General features: G+C 37.5%; 1 protein-coding gene across 2 annotated transcripts in view; it reads left to right on the plus strand.

The window, feature by feature from the left end:
- The first annotated feature begins 881 nt into the window (after positions 1-881).
- OPRM1 (opioid receptor mu 1) overlaps positions 882-23,764 on the plus strand; it is a 145,968-nt gene continuing 123,085 nt past the window's right edge. For both annotated transcript variants that reach the window (XM_054570136.1, XM_054570135.1), the window contains exon 1: positions 882-1,177. In XM_054570136.1, coding sequence (XP_054426111.1) covers positions 882-1,177 — 296 coding nt within the window. The remainder of the gene's footprint in view (positions 1,178-23,764) is intronic.

Here is a 23,764-nt window from a genome sequence, read left to right on the forward strand (position 1 = left end):
CCAGTTTCTGGCTCCTCTTCCCAACAGGACAGAACTAGATGCAACTAAGAGTGTCTACTCTAGGGGAAAGCTAGGGTCTAGAGGATAAAATTAATGGGTTTCGTCCACAAAAGTTTATACTTTCTCATTTCCTTTTCGGAGAAAAGATCACTGTCGTTCCAGGCAGGTTTGAAGAGTTGAAAATTTTCGTTTATATGCTATGAAAAACACAGCTACCTTTCCCTGAATGTGCAGGAAGGAAAACTAAAGAAGAGGAATTGATGTCTTCTGCCCCAAACGATTACGGAAGGCAGTAGAGCTGGACGAGGGTTGGGTTGCAAGGGTGGCTGGAGCTGCATGAGGCCAATACCCTGTCATATTATACAGACAAATCTGCGCTGGAAAAACAGAATGATGTCAACCCCTTTTTTACGCTCTACTGCCGTCAAAAACTTCCTCTCTGGTTGTCTCACTCTCCAGCCTTTCCTTCCAATTGCCTCCTGCATTCTGCCCCTCCTGAGAGGTGTTTGCACAGCTGAGTGCCGAGGGGGGAGAACGACTGGTTGGGTCGCTTTGCGCAAAATCCTCCCGGTCCCTCTCTCGTCCCTCCCCTCCAGCTTCTGCGTCCTGCGCTGCCCTCCAGCCCCTCCCCCTAGCGGTGTGGGGTTGGGGACCGGTCTCGGTACTACTAAGGTGGGAGGGGGCTGCCAGCAGAGGATAACGTCAGATGCTCCGTGCTCCCCTCTGCCTGTCGCTCCTCCCTGGATCCGCCAGGGGTGGGCTCTGTCAGAAGAGCAGGAGCGCTGGCAGCTGCGAGAGGAAGCGGCTGAGGCGCGCGGACCCTAAAAAGTCCGTGCGTTCGCGGTTACCTCCCGGCGTGGTCCCGGCCGGCCGCCAGCACCATGGACAGCGGCCCCGGCCCCAGGAACGCCAGCAACTGCTCGGATCCCTTCGCGCGCTCGGTGAGTTGCGCTGCCGCAGCTCCGAGCCCAGGTTCCTGGGTCAACTTCTCCCACTTGGATGGTAACCTGTCCGACCCGTGCGGTCCGAACCGCACCGAGCTGGGCGGGAGCGACAGCCTGTGCTCCCCGAGCAGCAGCCCTTCCGTGATCACGGCCGTCACCATCATGGCCCTCTACTCCGTGGTGTGCGTCGTGGGTCTCTTCGGAAACTTCCTGGTCATGTATGTGATTGTCAGGTAAGAAAGGCGCCAGGGCTCCCAGCGGAGGAGGTTTCGGTCGCTAACAGCGGCACAAAGGGGTGCCTGTGCCCCCGGGTAAAGTGTTCTGCGAAACCCTACTTTTCAATCCCCTCCCTCTTCCCCACTCTGGTAAAGTGGAATCCAAAATTTCAGAAACAGATAAGTTGCTTTGGTAGAAGCTATAAAGCTCTGGCAAAAAATTAAATAAATAAAATAAACTAAAATTGCTCCTAGAGCTCTCTTATCTTGTGCCGAGAGGGCCCTTGGGCATCGTCCCGCAGTCCCTGTGGCAAAACCTGTGGAAACAGTAATTTGTGAATAATGGGAAAAGAACCTAGTTTATGTCCTCTAATTGGGGGACCAGGCCAAGTCTCCTTCTGAGTCCTTTTCTGAAATAAGCCGTGGCAACTTTTCTGCTCCTGCTGGTTTCCGCGCTCTCTGCTGTTCGAGGTCCCCAGCCTCCGCTTCCCTGGCCATAGCTCACTCCTGCTGTCAGGGACCACACTCCCAGGACGTTTGCCTGGTGTCTCTCCACAGTGGTGCTTTGTTGTAACCAATGTGACAGTTGTGCCCAGGCCAGCTTCCAGCTAGCAGCTGTGTATCAGCTAGGGGTGTCACAAACCGAAATAGGTGCAGGACCTGACGGTCTCACCGCCTCCAAAGGCGGAACCAGGAAGACGTGACCCAAAGCAGCATCATTTTGGATTGTAAACTATTATACAGGAAGTTGTAATGGTTGTTCTTAGGAATAAAAAGTGTCTTTATCCAGGGAAATTCTTTCCAAAGAGTTTATGGCCCATTTTCTGTTTCCCACATGCTCCAGGTTTACTTGGCAAAGAAGAGAGTGCCAGCTTTCAGTATTAATTCAGGGTGCCATAGATCGTGTTAGTGTTGATGTGTGTATTCAAATCCTACAGGTTACTATGGACCACTATATAGCCACTCCTGTTAAAGTAAATAAAGAATTTAACACTTTCAAATGGTCCCTAATTTAAGATTTTCTTCCTACTAAAGGTTCTATGTGTACTATGTATGTAGTGAACATGGAATTTTCATGTTTAGCTACAATATTTGCTTCATCTATTCAGCAACTATTGCAGATTTTAGTGGGCCTCGTTAGTCATTTAACAATTCCTTTTCCTCATTATGCTTTCATTATATATGGCATGTGGCTTGTAATCAATTTTCTATTTACATATCTGATTTCTTTAATGAATGCTTATTAAATAGTAATACTAATTTCCCTGATCCTTCGATGAGGAATAAGATAAGTAGCGTCTCTGAGAAAACAGCACCATCTATTGAGAAGAAAACTAACAACAGAAGAGAATGCAGGAAGGCAATCAATGGAAGTATTCGTTTTTACAAACATTTACTTTTTAAAAATTTGTTATTATAAATATTTTATTTTATAAACATTTACTTATGTAGCCCAATACCATGATTCATGTCAAAGATAAAACTATATCTCTCTTTGAAGTTATGATAATAAAATCATAATTAAAGTCCTGCCTTTTGAAGAGAAAATACGTTTCTTATTTTCCTAAGAAAATTCATGGAATCAAAAGCCTTATAGGTCTAGAAGAGACCCTAGAGATTACCTATGCTAGGTGAGTCAACTGAGGCATAGGAAATATAAAGGATTTCTCCAAGGGCTGGAAGTTTATTAGTTCAATATGATTGAATTTCTCTAGCCAGTATAATTTTCTGTTCATTAGAGTGACAAATCATGATTTTGGTTAATTATATAAAAGGTTGACAGAGTAGGTTAAGTTAGCAGTAATAATGTGGAAATAATAAATTTCCCCATATGTATCTCTGGAATTCTGGAGAATAAAGGATGAAGAGAAATTAACAAAGCATCTAGAAATCCTGTCATATAAAATATTATATTTATTCTCTTTTTATTGCTTCTCTTAGTGTTTTCCATCACAGTTTTTCTTGCCTCCAGTTTCTGCTTTTCAATAAAGTGACAGCTAATAGAGCATCAGCTGACTGCAAAATAAGCAAATTGGTCATATCCTAGAGTTTAATAGATTTCTGGTTAGGTGAGTTTGTCTTAAAAGCATTACCTCTGACCTCTTAATGACTTGGAAAAGGATGGTGACATTTTAGCTTACTGAGAGCATGATATTATGCTTTCCTTCTCTGTACTGAAAGTTCTACCAAAATGCTAGTAGGATTTGAAAGGTCACCCCAAACACCAACCTGTGGCAAGTCAAGTGTTTAATACAAGGTCAGGTAACCCTCTGAGAATATGACTGGGAAACAGGAAAAAGAGACATTTCAGAGACTGACGAAGTGATGAGGGAAGTAACTGAGAATTGAAGACATTATGTCTGTTTAGCTGAGAATATTTAACTGGACTGTTTCCAGGCTGTGGTGTTTTCTCTACCAAATATCCATTCAGGAATATTATTGTCTCTTTTTTAAAAATGAGGGTAAGGGAGGTCAAATATATGGCGACGAAAGGAGACTAGATTTTATGTAGTGAGCACACAATGCAATATGTAGATAATGTATTGTAGAATTGTATACTTGAAATGTAATCTTATTAACCAATGTCACTCCAATAAATTTAATAAAATTTTTTTAAAAAGAAGGGTACAATGCTGCATCTTTTAAAGTTGAGATAAAATGGTTACTTCCTGCTATTATTTAAAATTCAATAAGTACTTTTAAATGGCAAAGTAGTTACAGTTTCATAACCAGATTAAGGTAATATTTATTGGAATAGCTTATTACAAAAATAACTGGAAATTTAGGTGCAGTATTAATGCTTTTCTATTCTATGTCTCAACTTCACCATCATCATATCTTCAATATTATAAAACAGCATAACAAGTAGGATTGTTATTTGGTGCTGTTCTAAGGAACATAAGGGAAGAAAAAAGGCAGGGTCGTCTGATCTAAAGATTTCCAATCAAAATGTCAAATGATGGAATATTATAACTATTCCTCACCTGAAAGTTTTTTTTTTTTGGTTTTAAAGAAAAAATTCTTGAAGGATAATATTATAAAAACTGCTACCAAGATTCTGGAAAACATGATGATAAAAAATATTATAAAATGTAGCAATCATTGAAAATGGGATAATAGTATATTATTGTCAGGAATATTTAAAGAAAACAATTAATCCAAGTAATGCTCAAAGTTATAGTTACCAAGAATGTTTCACTTACTGAAAACATCTAACCAAAGTATACAATTCGCCATAACTGTAAAACTGATGCCGTCCTAAGTGTGCTTATTTTGTGAGATTTTTTTTTCCAAAATGATTTGATCATGCGGTCATGGCCATAGTCAACGCAGACAATGTTGGAAAAAAAGTAGGAGTTAGAAAGTGTTATATCTCTCTGGAAGCTCTAATAAAGAGCACCAAATGAAATTGCCTTCATTTTTAAGATTGTTTCTCAATTAGACTAGATAAATTCTTAATATGACTAGTTCCCGGAGAAGAGTATTTAAATACATCCATGATGTTACTGTAATTTTCCTTTCACTAAGAAGTATTTTTTATTTTAAATCAAGTTCTATGAGCATATACTTGCTCTATATACTAAATCTCTGATTCAAGTTTAAGCTCCAAAATGATCAGTCATGCCTGATTGAAATGGAAGTACAAACTTTTTTACTCAATGTAAATATAAGTAGCTGAGGAAATAAGAAATAATAATCTTATTTAGTTTAAGGATCTATATATGTATGTGTTTGTATATACATATGAATTAATTTGGATGCATATGTCACTGAATATGGTCACTGGTAATTGTTATTAAAAAAAGGTTAATAGTTCATTTAGAAACTCAAATACTTATAAAGCTCTTTTTTTAACTATAAAATATCCTAGTTAGAGGGTGGATTTAAATGAAAAACAACTAGTAAATAAAATTCTGTTCCTAATATAATGGCTTACCATCAAAACATAAGAATTTAATTGGATGCCTAAACTTCACAATGGAGAGCTTCTAGTATCAACTATTGCAATTTAAACTTTAACTGCTCACTCCAATACAGGTGCTAATACTGTTGGGAACAACTCTTCCTCAGCATGGCTTGAGAACATTAAATTGCTTTGAACTTCTTATGTTGATAAAAATTTCTTTGTCATTTACATAGAGTTATCATTGAGTTTCTTTTCTTTCTCTTCTTTTTCTTTTGAAAGAATGAGCTGTCTTATATTTTATGAAATATTCCCAACATAAAGGAATGTACAGAGAATAATAGAATATTCTCCATCTTTAAAAAGTGATATTTATAATTAGGATACACACACACACACACACATACTTCTTCTAGTAATATACAATATATTGGGTTGGCCAAAAAGTTCATTTAGTTTTTTCCATAAAAGACGCATTTTTCATTTTCACCAATAACTTTATTGATTTGGCTATTTTGAGTATGTCAGCTATCTACCACATGGTATAACATTGATTGTTCTCAGTTAATGTCTCAATTTGATCACCATCAACTTCAACTAGTCTTCCTGACCATGGAGCATCGTCTAGTGAGAAATCTCCAGCATGAAACCTCACAAACCACTTTTTTTTATTTTTCCTTCTTTTTCTATTGTTTATTCTATTACAGTTTCCCCAATTCTTTCCTTTTTGCCCCCCTCCACCCAGTCTGTCCCTCCTGCCCACAGTTACTCCCCTTTCCACTGTCCATGTCCATGAGTCATTTTGACACATTAGACAAGTCACAGCACCTTCTCCATACACTGCACAAATCTGTTTTTACTTTCATTTCAGTTGCATTTTTACCCTGCTTGAAATAAGATATGCTGAAAATGTTGAATATTTTCTTCCATCTTCAATAATAAAATGGCTCCACAAAAATTCACCAATTTTGATAAGTTCTTCTTTAAAAGCATGCTAATATGACAGCTGTCACAATACAATCTAACAAAATTGTTTTGAATGAAGTTATATACATCTGAGTGCTACTAGAGCCACCTTATGAAAATGAAATTTTTTTAAATGAAATTTTTGGCCAATCCAATATATAATATACTATTCATAACAACATACAAGGTCTGTCCTAAAAAGGTCCAGCCGTTGTTAACATAATGAGAAAGCACTTTATTTGCCCTTTCATTCTAAATAATAGCTTTGCTGGAGAGAGCAATCTAGGTTGTAGGTCCTTGTTTTTCATCGTTTGAATACTTCTTGCCAGTCCTTCTCTGCAAACTTTCTTCTGAGAAATCAGCTGAGAGTCTTACAGGAACTCCTTTGTAGATAACGCTCTGCTTTTCTCTTGCTGCTTTTAAGATTCTCTCTTTATTTTTAATCTTTGGCATATTAATTATGATGTGTCTTGGTGTGGTCCTCTTTGGATCCAACTTGTTTTGGACTCTCTGTGATTCCTGGACTTATGTGTCTATTTCCTTCACCAAATTAAGCAAGTTTTCTTTCATTATTTTTTCAAATAAGTTTTCAATTTCTTGCTCTTCCTCTTCTCCTTCTGGCATCCCTATGATTCAGACATTGGTACAACTGGAGATGTCCCAGAGGCTTCTTATACTATCCTCATTTTTTTAATTCTTGTTTCTTCTTGCCATTCTGGTTGAATGCTTATTTTTTCCTCATGTTCCAAATCATTGATTTGAATTCCCAAATCCTTCCCTTCACTGTTGGGTCCCTGTAGATTTTTCTTTATTTCACTTAGTGTAGTCTTCATTTCTTCCTTTATGTTGTTGTCATACTCAATGAGTTCTTTGAGCATCCTGATCACCAGTGTTTTGAACCCTGCATCTGATAGGTTGGTTATCTCCATTTCCTTTTTGTTCTTCTGGGGTTTTGTTCTATTCTTTCATTTGGGCCATATTTCTTTATTTCTCCAATTTGGCAAACACCCTGTGTTTGTTTCTGTGTATTAGGTAGAGCTGCTTTGGCTCCCTGTCTTAGTAACATGGCCTAGGTAGAAAAGGCATCCATAAATTGTGTGAGGTGGAGCCTTAGATAATCACCAGGGCAAGACAGCCTCCTTCACCACCTGTGGCTCTGTGTGGGGGGAGAGCTCAGAGAGGGGACAGTTCTGCTGCCTGGTGACTGGAGTTTTGCCCAGCTCTTATCCCATTTCCAGTCACTTTACCCACTTCCCATATGCAACTGGTGCTCTTCCAGCTGTTGCCTTGGTGTTGAATTCCAGAGTGGGTAGGTTTCTGTATGTTCTAAGACCTTGCAGGTCCTGGAGTGGAGCTGGATATTCAGGAAAAAACTCCTGAATATCCAGTAGTTTTTTCCACTGCCCCAACCACCACTGGATTTCACAGGCAAAAGTTATGGGAATTTATCTTTCCAGAGTTGGAACCCTGGGCTGTGCGGTCTGGCCTAGGGCTGGTACTGCTCACTCTCAAGGTATCCCTCCTGATTTTTAGCTACCACATATGAATGTGGGACAGCCCGTTGTGCCGCTGCTGCCTCTCCGTACGATACCACGTCTCCTCACCTCTCCACATGTCTCCATATCTCCACCTCTCCTACATGTCTGTCTAGATGAATGTGGCTTCTTTAAATCCTTGGTTGTCAGACTTCCACACAGTTTGATTTTCTGACAGTTCTGGGTGTTGTATTGAGGTTCACTTGTAATTCTCCCTGTGATTGTGTGAGGAGGTGAAGCATGTGTACCTATGCCTCCATCTTGACTGGAAGTTATATAAGAGGCCTTCTCTATTCTCACTTCATAATCCCTGTCCAAAGACTATGACTATTGTAAATTTGACAGTTATTATTCACACTCATTTTTCCAACCCTTTATTTCACATATGTTTCCACAAACCAAATATAATATTTGCCCTGGCTGTTGTGGCTCAGTTGGTTGGACCATCATCCCATAAACTAAAAGGCCACAGTTCCAATTCCTGGTCTGGGCACATGCCTAGGTTGTGGGTGCAGCCCCTGGTTGAGAGGCAACAGATCAATGTTTCCCTCTCGCATTGATGTTTCTTTCCCTCTCTTTCTCCTTTCCTACTCCTCTCTCTAGTACCAATAAGCATGTCCTCAGGTGAGAAGAGCTATAGAGATATATATACACACACATACACACACACACATATATTCTTTAAACATTCTTCAAACTATATATTAAATATTTATGTTTTATATTAATATTAATTCACATAGTTTTACTATTTGTCCAGAGTTGTTCTACTTCTAGCAGATCAATCAATGATAGAATCAAGATGTCAAACAAAACGTAAAAACAAAACAAACAGAAACTGGAGCCATTAACTTTCCTGAATACTTTTCACTTATCTCTAAATATGTGTTTAAAATTATTATAAATATTTCTCTGTGTTTTCCCAAACTACTTAATATTTTATTAATATGTAAATATAATATTCAGGAAAAAATTTTCAGCAATTGCTGTAACAAGGATTATGTTCATAAATATAATCAAGAAATAATCTTTCTACTTCTAAATGGGATATAAAAAATAATTGGTTTCTACTTCACAATGTTATTCAAATGATAAATGCTGATAATATTTACTTTGGGATTTCAATCATCTTGGAGGACCTCCCACATGAAAGCAGAAAATGTTGTATTTTCTAGTTTTCCACTTTAGGTATTAATTGAAATCAAATTGTTCTGGTCATCAGGAAAAGATAAACTCATTACAATGAATAATATACAACAATGTGACTTTTTCAAGCCTTAATATTTGCTAATATTGTTTTAAAAATCTGTCATTTTCCCATGGCTTTACAAGATGTCACTTGGTAATCCTCAAAGCCTCAATTTACAACTATCTTTCTATGACACCTAAGAAATTCAGACTTTCAAAGTAGAGCAACAGAACTATATATTTGTATAATATTGTATAATTCAGAGTGTTCAGCACTTCAAGTTTATCTCAGATTCTTCTAATGTAAATTCTAATTCAGACAATCCCTTCAATTTGCTCCTTTGTTCATGCACATTTAGCCTTTATGACTTGAGACATAAAAACTGATCTGTACCAGTGGGCTGATATCAGGAAGTGATAAATTCAAACACACACACGCACATGATCCGTTGCCTCTCAACCAGGGGCTGCACCCACAACCTAGGCATGTGCCCAGACCAGGAATTGGAACTGTGACCTTTCAGTTTATGGGATGATGCTCCAACCAACTATATATACATATATGCAAACTTTGAATAGGGAATGGATAAAAGCTATTTCTGTTACTTAAGTGTTTCACATTTAAATTCTTAAATTCTATTATTCTTATAATTTAAATATAGAAATTTATCTTTTAAAAAGTGAAAACATGAAGAGTTAATAGACTGATTCTCTGGTAGTTATTATCTATAAAGTCACCGTAACTTCTGTAACTTTATTGTCATGACTGTTTTTCCAGGATGCTGGCATTAAGAAAATGTAAAGGGCAAACATGTGAAAACTCAGCTCTAAAATATTTCTCATTAATGATAATGACAAAATAATTGATTTTCTAACTAGTATACTAGTACTTTTTATAATTTTGCCTAATCTCTTAGTTGATTTTTAGGAAAATCTATGCACTTAATTATCAAAAACATAATCATACCATATTTTTTTGTTAACTTACTCTACAAGAATGATATGATTCTTCATTCAGTACAAAAATGCTAATCTTCATTTTGGTATGCCTTATTATATAATGCAAATGATTCCATAATATATTTTATCAAATTACTTCTGTTTTACAGCCTGAGATTAAAAACAACCAAGCTAATTATATAAATATATAATATATAATGATTATTGTATATGATTGTATATATTTATATATATTGCATATATATAAAACCATTTTTAGCTGATATGCTCTAAAAAGTAGTGGTTGGCCAATTCTGGCCCATAATCTATCATTTGCCAAACTCTGGTACAGAATGTGATTAATAAAATTTATGTTCTTGCAGTGGTCATGAAGTAAGAACATATTGCTTTCTTTGGCAAATTTGATTGCATATTGTTGTTTAATAGACAGAGACAAAGCATTTGTAAAAATAACCTGGTGCCAACTTACAGTATTTTTCAACATGAGAATATTGCAATACAAATAGGAAGTTTAACACAAACAAGAAGAGTAATCTTAGATTATTGTGATGGAGGATACTGCTTTTCTGAAACTGATGTTGAAGTTGGATTACATTAGTAATCACACAGGATTGTCTCTATTTCACCCCAGCTCCCCACCTTCAACTCCCAACACTTCATTTGACCCAGACGATTCACAATTTTCATTACCACCCTTAGCCAGTGATGAGTGTAGGTGCTTAGAAAAGAGCATATCTGAAAATTTTCCTTTATTGGGTATGATTTGTGGTTATCTTATGTCAGTGCAATTTTCTAGGCTTTCTCACAGTAATTTCATCTTCAATCATTGAAAGATTTCAGGAAAAATTGTAACTGTCATCTGCAAATTCATATTAACTTCTTAGCAAATATAAAACCTGTTCTCAGATACATCTGTGCCTGTACACCAGCTGCCCTGCACACGGCCCCACATACCCAGATGGTGGCTGGCAGCTTCATTTCACTCAACCTCTCTTTATGCCTTTCCAAGCACAAAAAGCTTGACATTTTTTTCTCTTCTTTACAACTTACATAACTGGCTCATTTTTTTTAAAAAAAAATGTGTTTTCTGCAGTTTTCAAAAGTTGCTTTGAAAAATATTAGTCCTTGTGTTTTAGAACCCGAACTGTCCAGCTGGATAAAGAACACATCGGCGGGCCAAGGTGTCCCATGGTGTTTAAAACGCTTTGACTTCTTATCCATGTTTTCACTCTGTGGTTTCCTTCCTAAACACTCACTGAAGTCTCTTCCCTCCCTGACTTCACTTTCTAATTCAATCTATCTTTCTCCAAAGGACTGCTTTTTCATGAGTCGTACTCAGAGAAAACCTTCTGGCATGTACAAGAATTCTTTCATTAGCCAGATCTCCACCAGGTTTAAGTTTGCAAAGAGAGCAAGTTAAGGAGAGTTTTAATTGGATGATAGGTATCCCAGCTAAAGAATGGTACAGTTTCTAGAATCTCTGCAGTGAGAACTGGATCTAAATTCTAGCCAGAAACCAATACAGGATAAAATGAGAAATAAAATGTGACTGGTCTTTCGAAGAACTCATGAGACATCAAAGCTGTTGCATAAATCCTTGTAACACACTGATGCATAGAAGAAGGCCTCTCAGACCTTCCATTTCAGTGCTTCTCTGTCTTGGCTGCACCTTAGAATCACCTGGGAAGAAGAAAGAAAGAAAGAGAGAAAGAAGGAAGGAAGGAAGGAAGGAAGGAAGGAGGGAAGGAAGGAAGGAAGGAAAGAAAGAAAGAAAGAAAGAAAGAAAGAAAGAAAGAAAGAAAGAAAGAAAGAAAGAAAAAAAGAGAGAAGAAAGAAAGAAAGAAAGAAAGAAAGAAAGAAAGAAAGAAAGAAAGAAAGAAAGAAAGAAAGAAAGAAAGAAAGAAAGAAAGAAAAGAAAGAAAATCCACCTGGGCCCGAGGCTGATTGAATCAGAATCTCTGGAAGTACCTCCTGGGCTTCAGTAGATCTAAAACCTCCCAAGGTAACTTTAGTGTGAATCCAAGATTGAAAAGCACAGATATGGACAAACCTATCTGTTTTGTGGCTAAGAAAACAGAATTCTGTTTGGCAAGGAGGTTTAAGAGGTTTATCTATGTGTTTTATTCCTCTGAACTTTAGGAAGCTATTTATAGAGTAAGTCGTCAATTAATTATCTCTCAAAAAAAGCTAAAGCTCAAGGTGTTTTAAAGATTTCCTTGAAACTGGCCAATTGGCCAACAGGCTCTCTGCATAGTAGGCATAAGGGAGTACACAGCGTGCTAAATCTGAAACAAAACGATTCGTGTTTGAATCTCTGCCCCTTCCTAGTTGCCATCATCACTTAACCTCCCCAGATCTCATAGGTTCGCTTGTCGTAAAGGAATGATCATCAGGTTTAAGCTCACATGGCTTTTAGGTCCCAATTAGATAAAATACATGGAGGTGTGTGGTTCACTGTGAAAAGTGCTACATCGTAGGGAGGACTTTTGCTATTTGCTTCTCTCCACTGAGAATTGATCTTCCTCCCCACGGGGCTCACATCATCAGCAAGCTGGGACTCATCATTCACACAGTGTTTTGGCCTCTCCAAAGGTCCAATATATTATCTGTCCTACTATTTGGAAACACGGTTTATCCCTTTGGAATCACAATTTTGCAGAAGCGAAGCAAGGCTTTGCCTGGGTGACACAGCTGTCATTCTTCATTCCAGTCTGCTCCCTCCCAACGCACTGGATCATTCCCCAGGCCTCTCGTTGGCAGCCTGCATGATGTGAAAAGAATTCTAAGGATAGACAACTGCAACTTACTGGGCTCCCTATAGATAAGTTCTTTTTGTATTGTTCAATGAATTCAGTGAAGAAAAAAAAGGACTAACCAATTTGGGGGGGGTGGTAAAAGCTATTTTTGTTACTTAAGTGTTTCACATTTAAATCGGTGTTATAGAGAAAGCATCTAAAACAGACTCTAAGTCTAAAACTCAAACCATCTATAACAGGATCTAAGTCTAAATAATGACCTCATATGATAAAAATCATTTTTACCCAGCAGAATAGTTGTTCTGAATTAGAAAAAATAACTCTTAATAATGATGTTTTTTGAACACTAATATTGGAAACTTAGGTTTTTAAAATACCAGCCCTGTGACTAGTCCTGGGTTCTATTATCACAGTGACACTTAATCACAGCAAAGTTGGTTAAAAAGATGGAGGATGAATTAATGACGATACAGTGAGTCTGTGTGTGTGTGTGACTAACACTTTCATTATGGACTTTTCCGGGACTTGCAAAGCAATGTTTGTCAACTCTCTAAACCAGAGTAGTAACCTCTATAAATAAAGCAAGTGTAACATACAAAATAACATCCTTGAGGCTTGCAGTGTCCCTCAAAACTAAGAGTCTCCCAAGTGTAGAACCTGCGCAGAACAAGGAGATCAATGAAAGAGGCCTTTTTTGCTTCTGAGCATTTTTTCACCAAACACTGGGTTCAGTGCCAGGGAAAGGTTAAGTATTTTGTGGGGGTGTATTAAATGTGAATTGAAAAATGCTGCTGGCAGTATAACCTGAACAGCAGAACCTGACTGTGCCTGCCAAGAGAACAAGGGAAATTATTATCGACATTAAAATTTCATTCTTACTCAGCCCCCATCGTCTCTGAAAAGGAAACCACATGGGTTGAATGAAATTAAATCTGAACATGCTTCTGGTGATGTTGGCAATCCAAGGCCATGAAAGTAAGAGGTCTTATTAAAAGCAGACGACCTTAATTGAGATCCTTCGAATGGTCTTTCCTTCTGACAACAAAAGGAAGATTATTTTATTTATTTGCAAAATAAACAAAACACATACCTAAAAGAATAGAGAGAATGCCTCTAAATGTTATAAGACTTTAATTTCTCATTACAGAAAACTAATTTGATTTTTACAAAATGTTTTTTTTTCAGTGGAGACAGGGAAAAATGTTAATCAAACTAATATTAAAGAAGATAAGCCTGAGGCTCATTTATTTATTTGCAGTGTTTGTCGAACACTAACGACATACGGCACGCTTCCCTAGGAGCTCCAACCATTCAGTCCCACCTCTCCCCAGAAGAACAGGCTAGTGGAGAAGAAAATTAAATGGCTTCACCAGCTGATAAATGTCAAGGATTGCACTATAATAACTAGCCTCGTGAAACACCATCCCCAAGGTTTAGCACAATTACTGTTAAACATCTTCCTCCATCACCAAGCCCAGCAATGGGGTAACTTCTGACTTGTCTCCATCCAATTTTCCAAATTTTGCTGAAGGTGTTATTTATGCCTCAGAGACAAAATAGAGAAGCCATGAGAGGGAGAGGGCCTCGGTTAATTTTCATAAAAATAACAAAAGAGCATTCTATTGACCATACTTTGCAAGTATTTCTCAAAGCAGGTATTGTAAACACTTTACAAACTGTAAGCATAATGCAAGGAAGTGGAGGAGTCCTGAATGCATGGGATTCAGAGGGGAAGAACATCCCAAGAACCGTTGTCTGACTGCCCTGTAACAGGGGCCAGCCCACTTCTGAGCACCCTGCCACGGGCAGCAGAAGGCTCAGGCTGGGTGTGCGGCCTGAAACATCTGCTCCTGAAAATCACCGTCCTTCTCGTGGAATTTAAAATGTAAGTGTCAAAGGAGAAATTCATGCCATCTTTTGAAAAAGGACTACCACTCTAAATAAAGTTTCCTGCCCACTAACAAACATGTCATATTTCCACAAAAGACATTGGTACATGAGAATATTCCACTAAGCATGTATTAAAACATATAAATGAATGAAATAAACAAACAACAAAAACAGACTTACAGATAGAAAACAAACTGATGGTTGCCAGATGGGAGAGGGTACAGGGGACTGGGCGAACAAGGTGAAGGGATTAAAAAACAGAGGTTGGGCCCTGGCTGGTGTGGCTCAATGGACTGAGTGCCATCCTGTAAACCAAAGGGTCTCCGGTTCGATTCCCAGTCTAGGGCACATGCCTGGGTTGCTGACCAGGTCCCCAGGAGGGGGCATGTGAGAGGCAACCACATACTGATGTTTCTCTCCCTCTCTCCCTTCCTTCCCCTCTCTAAAAATAAATAAATAAAATCCTTGTAAAAATTGGTAGTTACAGAATAGTGATGAAGCTATATAATACAACATAGGGAATACAGTCAGTAATATTGTCATAATTATGTATGGTGTTAGGTGAGCACTAGAATTATCACAGGATGACTTCATAAATTATATAAAGTTCTAACCACTATGCTATACATCTGAAACTAATATTGAATGTCAACTACAATCAAAAACTTAAAAATAAAATAAAACACATAAATGACAATTTCCACAAGAGTATTCTTTTCTCAACAACTTAGAAAATTAAATTAAAAATGAACATCTATATACCTTGCTTTAATTGCCTTTTAAAACATACCTTACATAAAATATGTATGTCCTCTAATCTGTCAAAAAATTATTCTAACTCTAGTACGAAAATAGAAACCATGCTTTGGTATATCTGAAACATTTTGTTCACGCAGTTTTTGAATTTCAGTTGATGTTAGGAACATAATAGATTGCTCAATATTGTAGTTAAATTAGTTGAAGTTGTGGAATTTAACACATCAAAATATTTTGGTGGGGATAATTGGTCAAGTTAAATAGTTGTATTTTCAGAACAGTTACAGGTAAGGATGCATCAGTTTTCTTCAGCACATAACAGAAAACATGCTAGAAACAATGTTAGCACAGGCAAAACAAAAGGAACACTTTTATGAATATAAACCTTTAACCTATGTCTTCTCAGAAAATAGTGTCTGCCTTCTTAAATTTGAAACCTAATTGGAATTTTTACTATCCCCATCATTATCATCATCTTAACTAACATTTATTGAAAGTTATCACACATTAGACTCCATACTAACAATCCTTAAATACATTATTTTTGAAATTGTTGTCCTTACACCAAGCATTATAGAAAGGTGTTAATATTTTCAAGTTTTACAAATAAGGGGAATACTCAGAAAATTTAAGTAGTAAGAGTAAATTTGTCCAGCTAATAAATTATGATACTAAGATTTGAATCAAGATCTGTATGACCCTAAAAGTTCAGGCTTTTCAAGAACGGTTATGTTTAATTGCATCAAGGTGAGATTTTCAATATAGTTATTGAGACTTCATCAGGGCAGCTGATCGACCAATTATCTTAGATTCGGTATCTCACTTCCCAGAATGCTCTGCAACTGACAACTGCTTCATAACTTTTCCTTTTTTGATATGTTCTGTCCCCATTGAGATAAGAATAATGGAAGTAGGGAACTTGTCATCCTATAGGTCTAAATTTGGAGTTTTTTCTTCATATTAAACTGTGACGTGATGAATGGAACGTAAGTCTCTGGACTAACTTGATCTAGATCTCTGAGTTTACTTTTCAGCATGGAAAAACAGAATCCACTATTTACTTAGAATTTCAAATTCAAAAATCTCACTGGTGAGCTAAAATTTTGCTGATACTTTATCCTTAAAGGCATATTTGTGTACTGTGACCAGTAAATGCTAATAATTTGTATCAACAAATGGATCAAAAAATAGTCAGTGTGGCAGATGTGGTGCTATGAGGTACAGATTGAGCTAGATTGTCTGGATTACTTAGCCAAGGACCATCTTTGTATTTCCATTTACATCAGTGACCCCTTTTACTTTTTCAAAACAGGAAACTTCCAGTTTGTGGAATGTAAGCTACTTGAAGGTTAATGTCTTTTTTCTACTCCTATATCCCTGAATTTTACAAAGTAACAAATGGTCCTAAGACATAATGTACCTGGGATGCTTCAGTGTGTTGAATCAGTTACACTTTATGTCAAGACCAGATCTAACCCTCTGTGTCCCAGTGTCCCATTTCAGTTTGAGGAAATGACTTCCAGATCATTGTTCTTCTGAGAGTTAATGGTTGAAAGAAAAGTTGGAATTCCAAAAAATAAAATGTTTATGAAAGGGATAGCTATGGTAAGTTTGAGAGCAAGAATATTTTCCATGATTATTTTAAATATTCAAGTTGAGGAGAGAAGCTGGGTCATGAAGCAGCTGCTGTATCCTTCATCCACTTCACTGTACCAAGCAATCAGTGGGAGAGAAGCTTTGAAGAGGTGACTGATCAAAGAAAACTAAATGAATCTGGAAGAATTAATTCTAGAAGAATATGAGAAGCATCCATCTCAAAGAAAAAGGATCCACCTTCACTCAAGGATTTTGCTAAAGATCTACCTAATTAAATTCAAAGAAAGTCACCCTACCTCATACCTTTGTCTCCCTAGTGAGCAAAACATGAGATGGACAGTTTAGGGGACAACCTGGAATTGCTGCCAAGGGAAAGCAACCAGGCACATCAGTGCTACCTCACAGAGCCCAAATAAAGTCACCTGATGCCAAAAGTGTTAAAAATCTTTCCTTCTCACTCCCAGCTCCTGCCTATAACTCTTTGCTCTTCAAATAGCTAATGGAGTCATTTATGACAAATTTGCCCCAATTCTATCCACTTTCATGCCTTAGAAGCAGATAAGAGCACATGAGGTGCCCCATAAGATTACTAATAAATGGAAATCTAATTCTTGAATCATGAGAGACTGAAAAGTAACATGCATTGGAAGAAGAAGTGAGATTTTTTTTCCCTCCTGAAAAACCACTGGACTTATGTCTTCCCAAGAGAAGAAAGATGAGGTGACAGTAGCCATCATATCAGAGAAGTGGGGACCTTCCCCCAGGAAACAGGAGGGAAGAAATCACAAGATAATGTGTGACTAAGGAATCCAGATTCATCCTAGTGATGTATCACACAGGGAATTATACTGGGTGACTAAAGGAGCTTTGTTGGCCTCTCCGTGTCCAACCATTCAATAGACATTTAAAAGTACAAAGTTTAGGTCAGGAAAAAGAAATTCTACTTCACAAAGCAAAAAATAAACTGGCAATAAGATTTGATACTTACTATAAATAAAATGGGTAGTAAAATTTGCCAAGTTAAATGTACTTAACAGAGATTTATATTTGTCTCTGGAAAACAGATACAGTACATGGTAGACCAGTTGAAGAAACTATATTTACATTTATTTCTGGAAAACAGAGACTAGATAGGCTTATTTGGGGGGTAAACCTTCTACTGAGCCTTCTCTGACACCATCAGAGACAAAATCCTCAGCAGCATGAACCAGCCATATGACCACAAGACAAATTTAATATTGTCATAGGCACATTCCATATAATGAAGCTGAAATTGAATAATTGCAATTGACACTTAAATGGAGGTTAATTATTTCCTTCACCATTGTCCCATCACCCGTACCTTGCCATAACACCGAACATTCATCCTGTTTTGAAAACCCTTGGCTGTGTTCTCTCACCAGACCTTAGGTCCCTCCTGAGGCAGGAGGGACATGAACCAGTTGAGAACCATTGCCTAGCATGGTATTAATAGTTGGCAAAAGTTAAAATTAAAGAGATGTTACATAAATGTATGTTTGACTCAGGGTTGACACTCAGAGGGTTTATGGTGAAAAAAGCAATTATAAAACCATAAATGTTTTCCGAGAAAATTAAGAACATGCTTATAATTCTTTAGATGTTCTATTTCATATATAAAGTTCAGTAAAATTTTTACCTTTAGCTAGGAGAAATATGAAGTGTCTAACTTTGATTGCAAAGTTAGTGTATTCAACATAAAATGTTATCACTTTGTCTCTACATGTTAAGGTTACAGTGATTTGTATTTTACTTTTTATATTCTTTGGGTTTTTAAAAATGGATGTGCAGTGATATAAAGAAAATCACAATTATATGAAAATAGAAAAGAGAAAGTTTCAAAATAGATGTGCCTGAAAGACAATAAAATATTGTGTTAGAGGCTTTTTCACTAAAATATAAATCAGGGCCTTATTTGGAGTTTTCCTATTAAAAATACAGCTATATGCATTAATTTGCAACTAAAACTGTTGTTAGTGCCAAGTGAGTCTATTCCAAGTTGGAAAACAATTCTAATTGATTTAATAACCCTTATTGCACCGTAAGACTAAAATTTCAGATTTTAAAAACTAATGGGACTTATTTGCTTTGCCAAATTACTGGTGTATTCATGAATCATATTTTCTCCTAACAAGTGCTATTGAATTCTCCACAGGGGAAGAGAAATACTTTCCAAAAAAATCCTTGCCTAAAATCACTTAGAAAAAAATCTTAATAAACTGCTTTTTGTTTCCTAGAAAATTCCCAGGTCGGCATGGTAGTTACATTATAAAGGTTTATATAATTCTTAGATGGAAAACAGTCATCATGAATATATAATTTTATATAAGCCAAGATCTATAGGAACTAACTGCATAACCTTTATTTTTCCTTCAATTGGTCCTAAAGTTCTGGGGTGGTTGCAGGAATTAATTGAATGCCAAAATATTGAGATTTCAGAAGGTTCTATCACACATTAAAAAGGATAAACAAGAATGCTCACCCACAGTTTTGACAAATAAAATTTGAAATTAGGTCTTCATGGATGTCAATTAAAAATCTCTGTTGCAAAACTCAGAAGCAATGAGAATAATTTTATTTCAGCTTCTTACACAGCATCCTGACAGATAATTCTCTCCAACACGTCGTGCTAATATTAAACATTGCTAAGGATTATACTTACAGAACACACACAAACATACAATCCCCCCCCACACACACAACTTTAAATTATCTAGGTACTTTGTTTGCATAGTAACAAATACTCAGATATTTAAGTTTACAATGTTAAACACTTGTCCTTCTCAGTTGTCCTAACCCTTTAAAATGGGGACATAACCACAGTTGTTGGTACTAATAGGATTTTTGTGAACGTCATTTTCCGTAAATATATGTAGAAGTGTTTACTGCACTTTATAAAGTTATAATTTTTCCATGCTATTATTTTTTTGTTTTGTAATCATTTTTACTGTTATTCTATTACAGTTGTCCCAGTTTTTCCCCCTTTGCCCCCTCCCTCCTATGCCACCCCCGCCTCCCACAGTCAATCCCCACACCGCTGTCCCATGGAACTGGAGAAGATAGGGTCTGGCACAAATAATGCTGCTTTTTCTTGCAAAATCTTTTATTATAAAATCATCAGCAATGTAATTCTTTAACATAACAATATCACGCTCAAGCACACCATATGACGTTTTAGGTGAAATGTTCAAATTAAAACTATAAATTATTACACCCATGTTATTACCCTACCAACCACACTCAAGAAGGCGTTACTTCTGCCAGACCTTGTAGTACGCTAAGTGAAATAAGCCAGTCGGTGAAAGACAAAAACTATATGATCTCTCCTATAAGAATAATATAATGAACAAAGTAAACTAATGAACAAAATAGAACCACAAGCATGAAAACGTGGAACAAACTGACAGTGACCAGAGGGGACGGGGGAGGGGGACCGTGGTGGTATAAAGTTATAATTTATCACACAGATAGCTTATAGTACATGGCGCATATTGTCACAGTGCAATGTAGGAGTGAAGAACATAAACTATAGCAAGAAGACATAGATTGAAATTCTGTCTCTGCCACTGTTATTTTTGAGTAAGCTATTTAATCTCCATGAGCCTCAGATTATTCATCTACAAAAGCAGGGATAATATGCAATTCAGAAGTCTGTCATGAAGATTAAGTCGGAAAACCCAAGTAATCTGCTTACAGCAATGCTTGGCAGAAAGTAAACATCTAGTAAAGGCTGGCTAGGGTTATAACACTCCAAGAATAGCATCAACTACCATCATCATTTAATTTGTTCTAATGACCATTTTTAGGGGTAATATAATCACCTCTTTACAATTATGGAAATTAAAGTTCAGTCACTTGATCATGGTCACGAAACCTTGCTCAGACCTATGATTTTAAACCCAAAGCCAGTGTTTTTTTCTACTTGACTATGCAGGGGGACATTAACAAAATCAAGGTAGTTTTAGTTGCTCACTGCTCTGGAGGTTCATAGCACTTTAATGGAACTGGCCTTGTTCTTAAGATCAAGTAGAGAGTTAGTATGACTCGAGAATCACCAGGAATGTTCCTACCTTAAAGGGTGGGATTTTTGTTTCTGACTCTCTTAACACTTAAATGTTAAAAAGCAAAATATCTATAGAAGGTATTGAAAATAAGCACTGTAAGTAGAAAGCATTTCATTACATTTGAGCAAGCAGGTCTCGGCTTCAGTGACTTCTAAATCTAAAGACCACTTTAAATGACTAATTGAAGGAACTCAATGCAAACTAGGTACATAGAGTTAACCTAGGACATGGTAAGACTCCAACTACAACTACAGTGCCTGGTCATGGGCTCTGAAAGAGAGGAGCAGCCAGACCCCTCAAAAAAATAAGATGGTACCCAGTACGAGCTTTCATGGTCCCCAGTTTGATCTGGAATGGGTCCTGCCTGCTGCAGACAGACATTGGGAGAATACATTTGCCAAGAGTCCAGGGGTGCAGGCAGCTGTTGTAGCTACTATGCCCTCCAAGTGGTCTGTACCCATCTGTGGACATCACTGGAAAATTCCTAATGCTTCTTTCCAACTGCTGATTGCTGTTGGCCAGCTGCTCCTGGGATAACCTCCTGGTCCAAGTAACTCTGCTCTCAGTGCTGACCAGCCAAAAACCAGTAGGACTGGACTTGGAGCCCAAAAATATTAGGCTTATTAAGCCTGCTGCAAGAGGGGAGAGAGAACACCACCGGGATTTTAGTTTATGCTTGGAGAAGATTCAAAGAAGACAACTCAAGGAAGCAGAGGTCTGTCTGGATAGAGTGTTGTCTCAAAGCAGGAGTAATTTGAAACGTGAGCATCAATGATTTCTTATCTATGAGGCAGAATGAACAGAGCAGGGCTAGAGCTATCATTGAATAAGAAGCATTGGTCACTTAATGTCAACCAGGAAAAGGAGATGTTTAGTATTTTTATGGTTCAGGTAATTCAGTTTGGTCTCTGTTCAGGACTGGTTACAGAGGTGTCTGGTTTCTTGTCTTGATGCATCACTGTTCTCCTCTGAGGTTGATACTCTAAAGAATTATGTTCCATTAATGAAAACCAGAGTCTGGAGGTTAGCAATGAAACTAGCTCCCTGAAAGCTTTCAGTGGATTTTTTTCTTTCTCACCATTCCTCAACCTCACCACTGTTTGCATGCTATCCTTTCTTCTCTTCTGGCAATAGGGAAAGATAAAAGAGGGGATCAATGTGGGCAGTAGTAAGGTGACTGACATGAGATGGAAAAGCAGGATTCATTTTTATGGCAGCAGGGAGAGGGGTATGCCTTCAGAATGTGAGATGAACAGGAATCTCTCATTTAAAGAGATATGTACACGCAGGCTTGGGGACAGGAGAATCCATCATGCTGCGCAGCCAAGCAGACAGAAAAGTACAGTACAGACTGATCATGGTCTCTATACTCCAGAAGCTTGCAGACTAAAAGACAAACATAATTTCAATATAATCATGGCATTTATTTCACAAGACTAACATGTCATGTGCAACATGCAAAAGGTTGAAAGTTTTTCTCAAATTCATTAATAGCATAATATTTGCTTTTATTCAATTCTCAAATTAAAAACTTGTTTAAAGTAATTACTGTGCAATCTATCATTTTCAGGATGGCTGACTGAGAACAAGCACAGGGCTCCATTCCCAGCCTGCCAAACTCTAGAATGACTTTTAGAAATTATTTTTTTAAAGAGCACAAATAGAAACAATAAATCAATGAAAAGCCATACACAAATTTATGAAAATGATAGAGAAATTCTTGGTAGGCAATGTGGATGTTTAAAGGGCCTGATTAAATATCACTCCTTACTTCCCTGATGATGTTCAGACCACCTGAGAAATAAAATAGAATGAATGGACAGATGGAAAAGAAAATACCATCTCTATTATTGGTAAATACTTAGCTGGTGGTTGTGACTTAGCTGTGCATTAATAATGGCTTCCTAATTCTAATCATAGAATGGAATATGTGAACACACCTCATCACACACTTGGACCACTGGTGACTTTTCTACATGGGGACCAGCCCCTTTAAAATTTAGAACCTGGAGTAGGTAGATGTCATATGTGTTTCCTTTGCGCATCTGAATCTTGGAAAGAGAAAAGGGAAGGTACAGGGCTATACAAATCCAGTTCTTCACCATAAACATATAAACAAGATAAGTTACTTCTCCTTCTTTTGAAAAGAGTGAATGATGCAACAGAGAAATCAAGAGTATTAGAGACATTAATAACTTCACTCCTAAACCATGAATCCAGAAAAATGGGGTAGATTTCCACAGTTGTTGCAGCCGTGTTGGTTGGCCTTAGTGTGCTTTCCAGCCTACAGGCTAGACAGAACCAATAGTGTCCATATAAAAACTGGTACACTGAGTGGAGCAGAGATACCTGCTGTACCTGGAGACCAGCAACGCTCTGGGAGATTAGAAGGTAGCCACCAGTGTCCTATGTCTCCCTCAAGCCCATTCCATCCTCTGTTCTTATTGAAAACTGTAGGTATGGTGCACAAGGTTCAGGAGCTAATCCCAGCTCCTGGCCCTGGTGAGGCTACACAGCAGAGGCAGTGAACAATCTGTCAAGGAATATTAACTTCAAGGGTCAACTCAAAATCAATATAATCATATTGTTAATGAATGACCATACCGTGAAGGACTTGAGGGGAAAACACACGGGCAAAAGAATTTACACCTGAGAAAACAATGGAAAGGCAATCACACAAGAACTTTAAAGTGACTTCTATTTAATATCTTTAGAGGGGTGAAAAAAAGTATTCCATGAAACAAGAAGCAATTAGGAAATAATAAGAGATGGTTATCAACCCTAGCAAAGCATTGCAGTTAAAGATCCAAATACCCTGAGCTCAAATCCTACCTCCAACACTTGTTAGTGATTACCTTGCTGTTACTGATTGTGGTGATGGTGGTAGTGGTGGTGAATGACAAAGAAAAAACACACCTTGGGGAGTACTGCATTGGGGAAGTGAATAGCAGGTGCAGATGTTTGAAAGAAAG

Source organism: Pteronotus mesoamericanus, unplaced genomic scaffold (assembly GCF_021234165.1).
Source record: "Pteronotus mesoamericanus isolate MK-2021 breed Mesoamerican mustached bat unplaced genomic scaffold, CSHL_Meso_final contig_20, whole genome shotgun sequence".
Taxonomy (NCBI): domain Eukaryota; kingdom Metazoa; phylum Chordata; class Mammalia; order Chiroptera; family Mormoopidae; genus Pteronotus; species Pteronotus mesoamericanus.